The sequence below is a fragment of the Urocitellus parryii genome, chromosome X (assembly GCF_045843805.1).
Source record: "Urocitellus parryii isolate mUroPar1 chromosome X, mUroPar1.hap1, whole genome shotgun sequence".
Classification (NCBI taxonomy): domain Eukaryota; kingdom Metazoa; phylum Chordata; class Mammalia; order Rodentia; family Sciuridae; genus Urocitellus; species Urocitellus parryii.
Window position 1 is genome coordinate 105829509 of NC_135547.1, and position 13872 is coordinate 105843380.

The 13872-nt window shown below is 30.9% G+C and overlaps 1 protein-coding gene across 3 annotated transcripts in view; it reads left to right on the top strand.

Annotated features, from left to right (window-relative positions):
• Window positions 1-13872, top strand: part of Dmd (dystrophin) — a 2014880-nt gene that overhangs the window by 810714 nt on the left and 1190294 nt on the right. For all 3 annotated transcript variants that reach the window (XM_077794046.1, XM_077794047.1, XM_077794048.1), the window contains 2 exons: window positions 1975-2127; window positions 2984-3166. In XM_077794046.1, the coding sequence (XP_077650172.1) occupies window positions 1975-2127; window positions 2984-3166 (336 nt within the window). The remainder of the gene's footprint in view (window positions 1-1974; window positions 2128-2983; window positions 3167-13872) is intronic.

Genomic DNA, 13872 nt, shown 5'->3' on the forward strand with positions numbered 1-13872 from the left:
TGCTTTGCAATATTCACTGTTTGCATGCATGGCTGATTTTCTAATACTGTTAATTGCCAAGCTCTTCATTGTAAATCACTCTTTTAGAGCTATGTAGCTGTATAGGTAGGTCCGCCTAGTAGGTGGCTGGAATCTGCTTTCTGTATGCAAATGAGAGGATAAAACCTGTTTCCCTATAGTCAACCAAATAAACACTGCTGAGAATGTAATTACACAATATTGTGCCTGTAAGGAATCCATGAGGAAAGTCTAATTGGCCAGCAGGTGCTCAGAAGGTAACTGCTGATAAATATAGTAAATAGAAAAGGACTCTTCCTGGAGGGAAATGCAAAAGCAAATCAAATGGATTCAGAAAATCAGAAAACTCTATAACTCACACCTTTGTGACTGTGACCAAGACTTCAAAAGCATTTATACTGGTCACATGATGACACGTGTCCTACCAAACAGCAGTGTTTAATGGTTATCTGGCATACCTATTAAGAAATCTATATAATATCTCTATTTTTGCATATTACACATCATTTTGTGCTTACAAAATCGAAGGAGTTTCAGATTTATTACTACCAAACCCTTTTCTCTTGGCAGAGATGTGAGTTGTATCACAAATAAGGCACAGCTCAATTTTAATTCACGTGGCTGTATCTTGGTACCTTTGAAAAAAGCAGCATCCCTTTTGACTCTGTGCAGGCATTTATTACCTCTACAGGAGGGTGAGAAATACAACATAAAATGTAAACTGCACTAAATTTCATATCCCCACTTTTAAACAAAATAAAGCAGGAGGTCTTGATCATTCACACAAATGTATCCTACAGGCGATTATTGGAAATCATAAATTGTACTGGCCAAAATAATTTACACCACGAAATTCGGTAAATATATTAATCCGCCAAGAAGTTCCCATGCTAGTCCTTATGAAATATTTCAAGGAAGGTCAAAACTTTCCAAGCCAATGAATTTTTCAGCCACCCTTTGATATTTGGTATTTTCTTTAGTTGGAGTTAAATCGGTACATAATATCCTAATTGCTACCTCTTTGAAGAAATGAAAGCTTATTCAGAGCTTTTATGTTCCCATGAGTTATAAAATGGCATTCCAACTAATTCCATTGATCATAAAAGACTCTGAGTGTGCTTGTAGGAGCAAAATGATTGATTTCACCCCTTTGTTGATTCATTAAACCAGTCACCCTTGTTTGTCTCATCAGGTTGATTTAAAACCACCTTTGTCATCTCTTTTTAAAATAGTTAATCTTTTCATATTTTGAACTTGATTTGGTATGATAATACAAAGTTGGCTATGTAAGCCTTGAAAGAAAAATAATTTGTATATTTAAAACACTGAAATTTAAAATATTTAAATTGCTATCTTTATGTATATTTATAATTATATGAACAATAGTCATTCTTCTACACATATAGCTTGAAAAATTCTTATAATTAAAGTGACTTTATATTTTCAATCATACAGTGTTACTGGCCTATCAAACTTTTATTTTCAGGTATTTCTAAAACCAGGAATGTATGCTGCATGGCTATATAAACTTAACATTTTGTTTATAAGCCCAGGACTTAACATGTAAATTTTAGAATCTTATGTATTTTAAAAGTCAAATAGAGACTCACTGTTTTTGCAACTATCTAGTTAAGTGAATTGTGTTAATATATTACACTGTTCCACATAGACTACCCAACAATTTATTTAGCTCACTAAAACTATGGTGGGATTTCTAAACAAGTTTAAACATGCTAAGAGAAAATACTTTAAATGTGTTGTTCAGGTTTCTTAGCTTCTGTATCTCGGTGTTGCCATGTAAATACATAATTAAATCATTTGTATTTTTAGCATTTAAATGTGATTTAACAAGTGTACAAAAAGATGAGGGACTCAAATTATTTTTATGAATAACTACAGCCAGAAGTGTACTGTACTTATATATTGATATTTTAATAATATCTGCATCATGAACAGGATTTGAGGTCTCAAAGAAGAAAAAAGGCTCTAGAAATTTCTCATCAGTGGTATCAGTACAAGAGGCAGGCTGATGATCTCCTGAAATGCTTGGATGACATTGAAAAAAAATTAGCCAGTCTACCCGAACCCAGAGATGAAAGGAAAATAAAGGTAATGTTGTTTTAGAATGTCAATACTAGATTTTATTGCTACAGTTTAATTACTTTAACTTAAACTGTAAGGATCATATTAAAAATATTAATGTTCCTGTTGCCTCTATTAATGTTCTCTTTGATTTGGTGCATTTCTTTGTATTGTGTTTTGTTTTAGTAAATGTACTGTATTAAATGTTATTCAGTTGACATAATGTTGAATGAATAAAATGTTTTGCTTTTAGACAATGTAAAATGAATTAAGAAATGTCATGTGTTTTCTGGTAAAATTGTAATTGACTTTGTGTATCTTTGTTCCAGATGAACTAATGACTTATCGGTATATGGACGACTTCTTTCTCATGTTAGCACATTCATTTCATCAGAGCATCTTCACACACCACTGTCAAATCTCTATAGATTTATTTGCATATTGTCTGAAGATGTGTTTTCCATTATTATTTTACATTTTTTTGCTTCATTCTCTGTTGAGTTCCTCAAAACTTTAAAAGAAAATAACTTATTCACTTACCCTCTAAATTACATTCTATATGGATGGTCCCTAAAATAATGAGTAATCACTCCAATGTGGGTCAACCCTCAAAGCACCAGAGGAATCAGAAGAAAGAAAATGTTAGATCAATTTCATATTTTCTAATTAGAATGTCTAAAACTGAGCATTCAAATGATAATTAAAATAATATTTGGATTCTTGAGTGAGGATGACAGTGACACCTTCCATATTTGTAAATTTTGAAAGATGACAATAAAGGAACAACAGCCTATGAAATTTCTGAGAGAAGTGTTTGCTACTTGCAGGTTGGTTGATGTGGTTAGCTAACTGCCCTGGGCCCTGTATTGGTTTTGCTCAATAGGAAATTGATCGTGAATTGCAGAAGAAGAAAGAGGAGCTGAATGCAGTGCGTAGGCAAGCTGAGGGCTTGTCTGAGGATGGGGCCGCAATGGCAGTGGAGCCAACTCAGATCCAGCTCAGCAAGCGCTGGAGGGAAATTGAGAGCAAATTTGCTCAGTTTCGAAGACTCAACTTTGCACAAATTGTGAGTTGTTACTGGCAAACCCACATAAGTGTTTGCAACTACTACTCTATTAACAGAGGCCTACTAACAACAACAAAAAAAAAATCCAGGTGCAATTTCAAACTACTTATGTGCATTTTGAAAGTGAGCAGTTTCTCTCACTTTGGGCTTCTGTAACACTAGTGCTTCATTTAGAAGTTTAAAACATGATAAATTAACAGCTAATAGGAAAAGCCCCCTTACCGGAAATGAAAGATACATCTTAATTTTTTTTTGCTGCATCATTTTTCATAACATTGGCAATGTGAATTTGTCAATTTATCATACATTTACTTTACTTCAGTGTCTAATCCAGAAATATGTATTGCTTTCCTGAGATCATCCCATGCTAATTTTACTTTCTTACTGTATATATGGTAAATAACAAATATTTTGTGAAACATCTTATATCAACCTGCCTAAGGCCATATCCTATTGACTCAAAGAATAATAGTTTAGTCTTTAAACCTGGTTAACTTCTTAGTAAGTCACAATGATTATTAGAAAAACTTGGTGCCTAGCAAGATGGTTGGAAACTGATGTCAGATGAACAATACCATATAATGTCATTACAGAAATGGTACAAGCCAAAATGAAAAGGAATGACTTCTTTTTAATAACTGAATGGAAAGTTTGTGTTTCTCTCTTTCAAAAGGCAATTTAAAATAGTAATCTTGGACTTAGATTTTTATTTGTAATAAGGTACAAACTACAAAGATTTTCTGACAAATGCATTTTCTTTTCCTATTCCGGGTTCTTGTAAAGTGAAGAGGAATGAAGACAATCTGTAAATATCTAACAAAATACATCAAAAGACCAGATTATAAAAGTCTGAACAATAAGGCTTTATAATTATGTTGGATTGAATAATATGAAGCAAACAGACATTCAACCATTTTGACCTATGTAAATGACAAATGCATGTGGTTCAGCCCATAAATGAGATTTCTTGGGAAATTTTTATGATATTGTTAATTCCATTTAATAGGGCATATACTTTAAATTTGTCTAAGACAATTAAAATAACTATAAACATATACAGAAAATATGCTACATATTATTATTATTTATTTTTATACTTTAAGAAAGTTCACTTATATACTGTTTTCTATGAAATCCAGTGACCCAAAGTTTAATAGCAGTTGAATATTCTGAGTATTTGGAAAGAATAATCTAAAAAAGATTGAAACTGTATTACATTTTAAGTCTAATTCTAACTGATTGAACGTTTCAGCCTATTATTCTTCATACTAGATGTTATGAACATAATGTCATTAATCACTCAAGCTTACACTAACAGAAAACTGTATCTGCAGATGCAAAATGAAGTGAGAGATTAAAGCAACCATATAGAAAAAAAAACTAATAAAATAGCTTTGTCTTGATTTAATAGGTCATTTACGCACAAGTCCCCTGCTTTGAATGATCTGACCAACTCTTTTCTGCATTTCAATTTTCCCTGTCTGAATACACCCAGTATGAAGCATCCAATTTGTTAACAACCTAGTCAAGTTAAATTACTCAAGCTTTATGTTTAAATAAATACAGAATTAAAAATCTTCATAAATCACCCACTTAAAAGGATGTATATCCCTAGACATAGTAGGCTCTTAACAAATATTTGTACAACATAATGATTGGTGAAATAAAAGAAAGATATGAGAAATGGTTTAAAAATTTAAAGTGAATTATAGTAAAATAATGAGATTTATTTTATTAAAAACTATTCTTGAGTTCTGTTTATGAAAATTCGAAAATTTAGGTCTGTGTGATGGGGGCTTCTTTAATGTTAATTCTTGATTGTCCATGATGATAGATGTAATCCCAACATGTATGAATTATAATCAATATCACAATTATATTTTAATTGGATTTAGTTATAACTGAAGGATGATAGAATATAGGTAGATATGTAGAGTGATGCATAAATATATAAATAGAAAAAGATATATCCAAGATGTATCTTTGTATTCCACTGACCACAAATGTATTTGAAAAGTTGATTTCACCATACACATTAATTAGAATCTTGCTTCCCAATGCTTTCACAATGGAATCACTTAAGATAGCTACAGGATAACAGTTTAAATGAGAAGTTGTGTCTGAAATAATTCTACCATGGCCTTCATGCAGTATAGATGGTCATAGCTTCAAAATTCCTTACCTCCCCTTCATTCTCTTTCTGTTTCTCCCATCTTTATTTCTCCTAACTGGTCCCTTTCTGATCACTCTAGATATAAACTTGAGATTTGTAGTTAGTCTTCCATGTCTTGACAGTAGCAATTCAAGAGAATAGACAGCACTCTAAAGTGCCTAGAATTTGAGAACTAAGTTTAAAATAAGAAGTTAATTTTCTTTATTTCATAGATGAAGACTCGGAAATTGGCTAAGCGGTGTAAATTTAATGCAAGTAAGTGTCTGTGTCAGAATTAAATATGACTGTAGTAAATCTCAGAAAAGCCCTGGGACTTTGTCTGAGGGAACCATGAAGCAGCCCACAGCCAGACAGGAGTGCAAACCAGTGCATGATAGACTATATCAATAAACAGTGGTTCTCAGGACAAACTAGGAGCCCATTAAGAAGGGACAACAGACCAGGAAGAAGGCAGTTTTAAGAGTTCCCCATATATTCACCAGGGGAAAACTCTCATTCTACTTAGAAAATAAACATTCAGGTTTTATTTCCTATTGATTTAGAGACTAGGTTGCTCATTATCAAGCACTGACTGGAAACTGAACATAAGGAAATTTTTGTAGGATTCATTACAACAGCAGTGTCTAGTAGAAAGAACAATCTTTGCATTGGATAATCCTTAATTTAAATCCCAGTGACTTGTTCTACTAGCTGTATGATCATGGGTTGACCTTTTTAAGCCTCATTTTCCTCATCTACAATGGTATCAGTGATGATGGAACAACATAATATTTGTAAAACATCTGCTGCATTGTGAGCTCAATGAGTCAATGTTTTCTTTTTATTTCTGTACAACACTGAAAGATACATTATTTGAAAAACACAATATGTGGGGCTGGGATTGTAGTTCAGTGGGAGAGTGCTTGCCTAGCACATGTGATGCACTGGGTTTGATCCCCAGTACCACATAAAAATAAATCAATAAAAGAAAGATAGTGTATCCATCTACAACTAAAAATTTAAAAAAATATATATTTTATCTCATTAAGAGAATTACACTCAGCATGCTCCATTTGTTTAAAAAGTTAACAGATATCTGATACATTTTTTTTTCAGTGCTATTGCACATAAAATTCCATAATCCATGGACAGATAGTTTTGTCCAGAGTCACAGAATATTTGTTGGAAAGTTCATGCAAAGCTGGTGACTCTATCAATGAAGGACATGATTCTATATAAACTTGCTGTTGGAGTTATATCTGAATTCTTATTTTCTACAGGAAGGTGAAGAGCAAGATAAGAAAATAAAATAATAAGTACTCTGAAAAATTATAATACATCTTTGGTAAACTGCATTTGGCAATTAATCTCAGATGCCCAAGGAAATGCAAGCACAAAATTCCACAATAAGGATACCACCATAACTAAATGCTCATGTGGAACTTCTGTACAAAATAAGCTCATGGACTAAAATTTACAATGAATGTGGAGAAATATTATTTTTACAATTGGTGTTAGCAGAAAATAAAAAAATCAAATATACACATAAGGAAGTTAAAGATGAGAGGACAATCAGAAAATAATTTTGAAATAAACATTTCTAATGTCCAGAAGTAAAAAGCAAAATAAAAATTTTCAAGGACACGCCATTTTTAAAAGTTAACAGGCAGATATAAAAAAAACAAAGTCTATAAATAAAAAATATTGAAACAAACAGCTTTTGAAAAAGTGAATCCATAGGTAGAAAGTAATATATTAATGAAAAGATGCTGAGAAAATTGCTTTGCTAAAAGTCATACAGGATGTGGATAATAGAATAAAAAACTTAAGCATATGCATAAAAAGAATTCCAGATTGCAAATATGGAGAGCATGGAGAATAGAAAATATTTTATATAAATGACTGACACTTAATAAATTCCAATTTGCATGAATCCTTAGGTTGAATAAAGCTCTACCAGTGTGGAACAAACAAAAGTGAATCCATACTTAAATAGCTCTGAATGAAATTCAAAACATCAAATGACCAAGATGGTATAATAAAAGCTACTAAATACAAAAGACAGAATACTTACAGGATAACAATATCCACAGCAGACTTATCATCAACAATAGGTATTAGAATATAATAGATGTTAGAAAATCTTTAAAATTCTAGGCTAAATTTCAACTTCCAGGTGAACTGTAATTTAAGAATAAAGGCAAAATGTATTCAGACATACAACTGATTTTATATAAAATAATACAATGAAAATTTATTATTTATTCATGATGAAAGAATTACTAAAGAATATGCTTCTGTAAAAAGGAAAATAAAGCCAGAAGGAAGGATAAAGATATAAAAAGCTATATTAAATTATTTTCACTCTATAAAGAATATTTTAAATATCTTGTAATTAACTACTAAAATTCTCTTCAGTGCTGCAAAGGAAAATACAGAGTACTATGAGAAGGTAGAAATTATTTGACCTCCATATAAAAAAAGATACAACAAATATGAGACTTATTCTGGGTGGCATCAACAAATATATCTTGTATATAATATGTTCAATGTAAATTATTATCAATTATTATGTTTCTTGAGATAAAAAAATGTTGTAAACTTTTAGAATAGTCATGTATATATGGCCTTTCCTAGGAAGGAGGAGCAAAAAATACAAATAACTTAGTGGAAGAAAGAAAATAATTGTCTGGTTTCTAAAGACAACAACTTCAATTGTTCTGGATAGCCTATTGCTTCAAACACTAAGTATATGATGGTAAATTCAATGTTTGCCTAATAAGCTTTTCAAATAGACCATAGCCACAACAAGAATCCACCACTCTCTCTCCCCCCTGTCTACATTAATTGGCATCTACTAATCTCTCCAAACATTAGTAAATTGCCTTATCTTACATGTAGGTCAAATCCCTAGACTACATCTATGATTCTCCTTACCTTTTATATTAGTAATGCAATGTAAAATAGTTCAAATCCTGTTCAATCTATCTGCAAAATATATCTTTTTTTCAGAACAATCCTTAATAGCTGCAATACAGAAATTTGCCTAAATATCATGGTCTCTTACTTGGGTTATTTCAATATCCTACTTGCAGTATTTTTTCATCTACACTATTATTTCTGGTGAAGCAAGAAGACTCTATCCAATGCATAAATAAGGTTATATCAAGCCCCTGCTGCCTATTACCCTTTTGTTGAAATCCTATGAGTGCCTGTATGATCTAGCCACTGCCTATCACTCTTGTTACTCAAACTTTATCTTCCTTTGTGCTATTTTACTACCATAGAGGCATAATAATTTTTATTTTACACTTAAACACATCAACTTCATTTTCATCCCAGGACCTAAGCACATTTTTTAAAATATTTATTTTTTAGTTGTAGTTGGACATAATACCTTTATTCTATTTATTTATTTTTATGTGGTGCTGAGGATCAACCCAGGACATTGCACATGCTAGGCAAGCACTCTACCGCTGAGCCACAACCCCAGTCCCTAAGCACATATTTTTAATGGAATATTTTTAACCTATATTTCCATGTAGATGTTATAACATACTTAACCATTTTTCCATTTTGGAACAATGAATATTTTACCAGGACTTTGGTGTATACTATGGATGTGTAATGTAAGTATTTTCTATTACGAAAATAATATATTCCTTATAAGGATACATTCAAAACAGAATTTGAAAACTTTTCAGAACGGCAATTTTTATTACCATTACTTCTGGAAGAGGGTATACTGAGGAATGTCAAAATTACTGAAATTAAAACTGTGATGTTGAAGAGTGAAGATGAGAAAGGTTTCAAAAATGTATTACAAAGGAAATCTTTTACTCTATATGAGAAATTGCAATGATATTTTAACCTGAAAAGTACACATTTGCAAAATATACAAGTTCCTTAAAAGTTGATTGGAAGTTAATGTTTTTAATAGGTTCACTGTAAATGACACTAGAAATGTTATTTAAATTAGTCATTAAGTGAGTACCTTGGTAGAATGAAGATTTCTTTATACTATGAATATTTTCCTTAACTTTGTAAAAAAATTTGGATTTGAATATAAAATTTACATCTATAAAGAGTTTTCTGATGAATCTAGTTTGATCACAATAATGACTTTCTTGAGTATTATTTTCAATGTCATTGAAATCTATCTAAGGATACATCCAAGAGATGGAAGACAATAAACTTCAACCAAATACTTCCCAAAGTATCTTGAGAGTTAGTCAAAAGAAAGTAAAAAAGTTCTATTGCTTAAAAAAAAATTGAGCACACATTGGAGTAAGCAGTTTCCTCAATCTAGAATATTTCAGGGTGTTTTATATGTTAAATGTAATTATGAATTTTTAGGAGGTAGATAGATTCTACATACTTTCACATCTGGACAACTGCTCTAGAAATGGAAAAAATCTCACTTCAGATTAATGATGGGAGTCATGTTCACATGATGGTCAAGAACTAGTGTTCTTCAGAAAAAAAGTGAGAAATGTATCACAATACATTATGTTTCTTGTTGTTTTCAATCATCTTAAATGGAGATGTACAAGCAAATTGATCACACATCTATTTGCTACCACCTTATATAAAATAATGCCTGAAGCTAGATTTGCTGCTCTATAATGCATCTTTTTTAAAAATCTCCTTTCACACAACAAAAAGCAGTTCCATTTGAAAACTAGAAAAAAAATTTCTTTGTGTAATTGCCACTAAGATTTTTTTCTGTGCTTTGAAATATAAACAAATATTATCAACTACCAATGAAATATCCTTGGATAATTTGAAAACATTAATAATTTTCTGATTTATAGACAATATTATTTGGTAAATGGAACTGTGAATATAAAAGACTAATAATGTTTGCTAAGGGAAATGTTGAATCAGGAGTTAGCTACTTAAAGAATATTCCTCCACTCAGTTTCAGTTTTGTTTAACATATTACAAGGGTTAAGAAAGAATTTAGACATATAAAGATTCTTTGTTTTTTAGATTTGTAATGATTACAATTGTTGCCATTGCTATAATAATGTTTTTGTTCCAGTCTCTAATTATGTAGTATAATCAATTTAATGGTAGTTTAATAAAGAGACATGTTTTTCAATAGAATCAGCTTTAACATTACATATTTTCTCACTTCAAATGCATGGAAATTCTGGATAAAATATAAGGTTTAAAAATCTACCTTTCCCCTTGGTGTCATAAATGTATATACTTATGAGATACTGAACTTGGATAGAGTGCCTAATGACTAAAACAAATATTTCAAGATCATTTAGGTAAATATTTATGTAAACTTCTGCAAGATATAGTACAGAGATCAAAATGTAACTCCTGCCTAAACTTAGAACCTTCAAAGACAACCCTCATCATATGAAGGAGAATAAAGAAACCCTACCCACCAAGGAAAAAAGGCAATTTAATTTTTTTTTGGGGGGGCAGGTACCAGGGATTGAACTTGGGGGGCACTCAACCACTGATCCACATCCCCAGCCCTATTTTGTATTTTATTTATGGATAGGGTCTCAATGAGTTGCTTAGTGCCTTGATTTTGCTGAGGCTGGCTTTGAACTCGAGATTCTCCTTCTTCAATCTCCCGAGCTGTGGGGATTACAGGCTTGTGCCAGCACACACAGCTAGAAAAGGTAATTTTTTATTTGATAATTACATAGTATTTTTCAAAATTAATAAAAGCCCCCATATTTGGACTGGAATTTGAGAAAAAGTCAAAGGAAAAGTATACTGATAAAACCATCATGATGAAATTAATGAATTCCAAAAAGAAAAAGATAATTCTAAATGTATTATAAAAGACAGATTACTTTGAGTTAATGACGCTTAAACTGACAGCTGATTTTAGAGCAAAGATAAAATCCAGAAGGTGGTAGAACCATATCTTAAAGAATGATGATAGAAAAATAACCCCTATGAACATAAAATTGTATACTCATAGAAACCCTTTCAAGGATAACATTGAAGTAACAATCTTCAGACAAACAAAAACTGAGTTTATTAGCATAGATTCTTATTTAAAGGACATTGGAATTGTTTTTTAAGAAGGAAAATGACCAGAGATGGAAGATTTAAGCAGCAAAGAAGAAAAATAAGCAACAAAAATGGTAAACACATGGAACAGCCTTAAAGAAATATTTACTATGAATAAAATTACCTAATTTCTACATTAAACATAAGAGAACTAATGTTGAACATTAATGACAGCAACCTTGAGTAACATTGGTGTTCATCTGTTTTACCTTCAGCCTTTCTGCATATTTCTTGTCTTTTTCCATTGATGGTACCTCCTTCTTTCCTCTAATGCTGAAATGCTGTGATGCTCAGTTCTTGGACATTTTCCATTTTCTATCTTTATTATATACCCCCTTCCATTTACATCCAATCTCATGACTTTATAACTAGCTATAAACTGATGACCACTACATTTTTAAAATCAAGAATATTCTTCTTCTCTGAGCTACTTTGGCAACACTGTCCATTTTTTTAGGTAAAAAATATCTTACCATACTTTCCTTTACCCATTCTCAACACAATCAACAAGGACATCATTTGAAAATTTATATCAGATATAAATCTGATCAAACTGCTTGAAATACTCTTCCCTCATCTCTTCACAAGTTTTCTTCCATTTTTGCCTTCAAGTCTTTACTCAGAAGTGCTCTTGGTGAATCTCTTTCTCTGACATCCGGTGCCATACACACACACTTCACCAATGCTTTCACCATTAATCACTTTCTTCATAAAATCCACTACCAAGGAGGTTTTTAGTATTTCCCACTTAATCTGAATTAATTATTTATTTTCCTCACTAGAATGAGAGCTCCAATAATGCAATAAATTTTGTCATTTTTTCCCCAGTGCTCTCTTCTTAAAACCAATAATATTGACTAAATACCCAATATACATATATATGTATATATATGTTAAGTTCATTAAATAATAAAGCAATTTTAATATTCTTTAGTGCTCAGAAGGACACATTACATTTCAAAATTCAATTTTAAAGCATAATTTTAAAGTAACCATTAACTGCAGAAAATTTCTGAACAGGAAAGGGAGAACTACATACATAAACTAAGATGAAGTAAATAATCCAAATAGGAAACTAAGGTTTACAAATATTAATTGAATTGTCTAGGTGTAGTAATTAACTATATTGACACAGGACTTTAGGATTTCTGAATCTTTCTAGTTTAAAGCCACTACTGCACATGAAATAAGGTGTCAATTACATTTAATATTCTTTAACTTAAAAAAAATATCCAGAAGATGTATCCAACATTTTACCACATAAATAAATATTATCTCAAATAGTTGGCTCTAAATAATGCACTAAATGAAAAACATTAGGATAGATGTGTCAAGGAGGTGGGGTTGTAGCTCAGTGGTAGAGCTCTTGCCTCGCACATGTGAGGCAGTGTGTTCGATCCTCAGCACCACATAAAAATAAATAAATAAATAAATAAATAAATAAATAAATAAATGTGTTGTGTCCATCTACAACTAAAAAATAAAAAATAAAAAAGACATGTCAAACTGGATTGACTATTCCCAATTATTTTATAGTTAGATCACAGCTACATTAAGTACCTTGTATTGTTCATTAAAGTTGTGGCAATGGACTACAGTAATAATTTAATGTCAAATATAAAAACATAAGAAAAAATGTTACCATTCCTATAGTGGTGTGCCAAATTTTGTTATGAGTTGGAACTGTATCATATTTTTTAGGCAGTACTGATGTCAGATATATTATGAATTATATATTTTTTCAGAAATATTGGACATAAATCCAAAATTGATACATTATTGATAATGACAATTTTATCTAATTTATTGGTAAAACTAGAATATAATTTTTGACATAAGATAAAGTAACTTGTTTCATTAACGTTAATATTGTCTTTCTTCGGAATGCCACAAGGCTGAAAAAAAAAGACTAATTTGATAGAACTATTTTGAAATGATTTGTTATTTATTTTGAATAAGTAGATTAATTTTATCTTTACTTAGTAAAATAAAAATGGTTATAATATCAGTTATTTTATTGTATGAAATTACAACATTCTGCAATATCAGATATTCAAGACTATATCTTTATAAAGGATATCCTTAATCTTCATAGAAGCCTAACAGGACTAAAATCTGTCAAACAACTTACCTATGTTCCCATAAAATTAGGGGCAAGTGTTCCCACATGAAAATAGAGTTCTATCAAATTAACAAAGAGTTTTATTAATGTTATTTTCTTGGTAGCAGTGGGTAATGGAGGTAATGTGAACCTCCCAGAAATAGCGAGGATGAAGTGAAATTGGACCCTTACTGAAAAATGATAAACTCGAGTTTTATGTTGGATATATTGAGTTGTTACTTCTTTCATTAAATATACATTTTTCTAGTGCCTCCTATGTGCCAGACAACACAAAACATAAAATAACATTGGAAAATCCATAGTACACATACAAAGATGTAATATTTGACAAATATAACTAATACAATGAGTAAGAAAAAAAAGAACAAGAATTTCTACACAGCAATT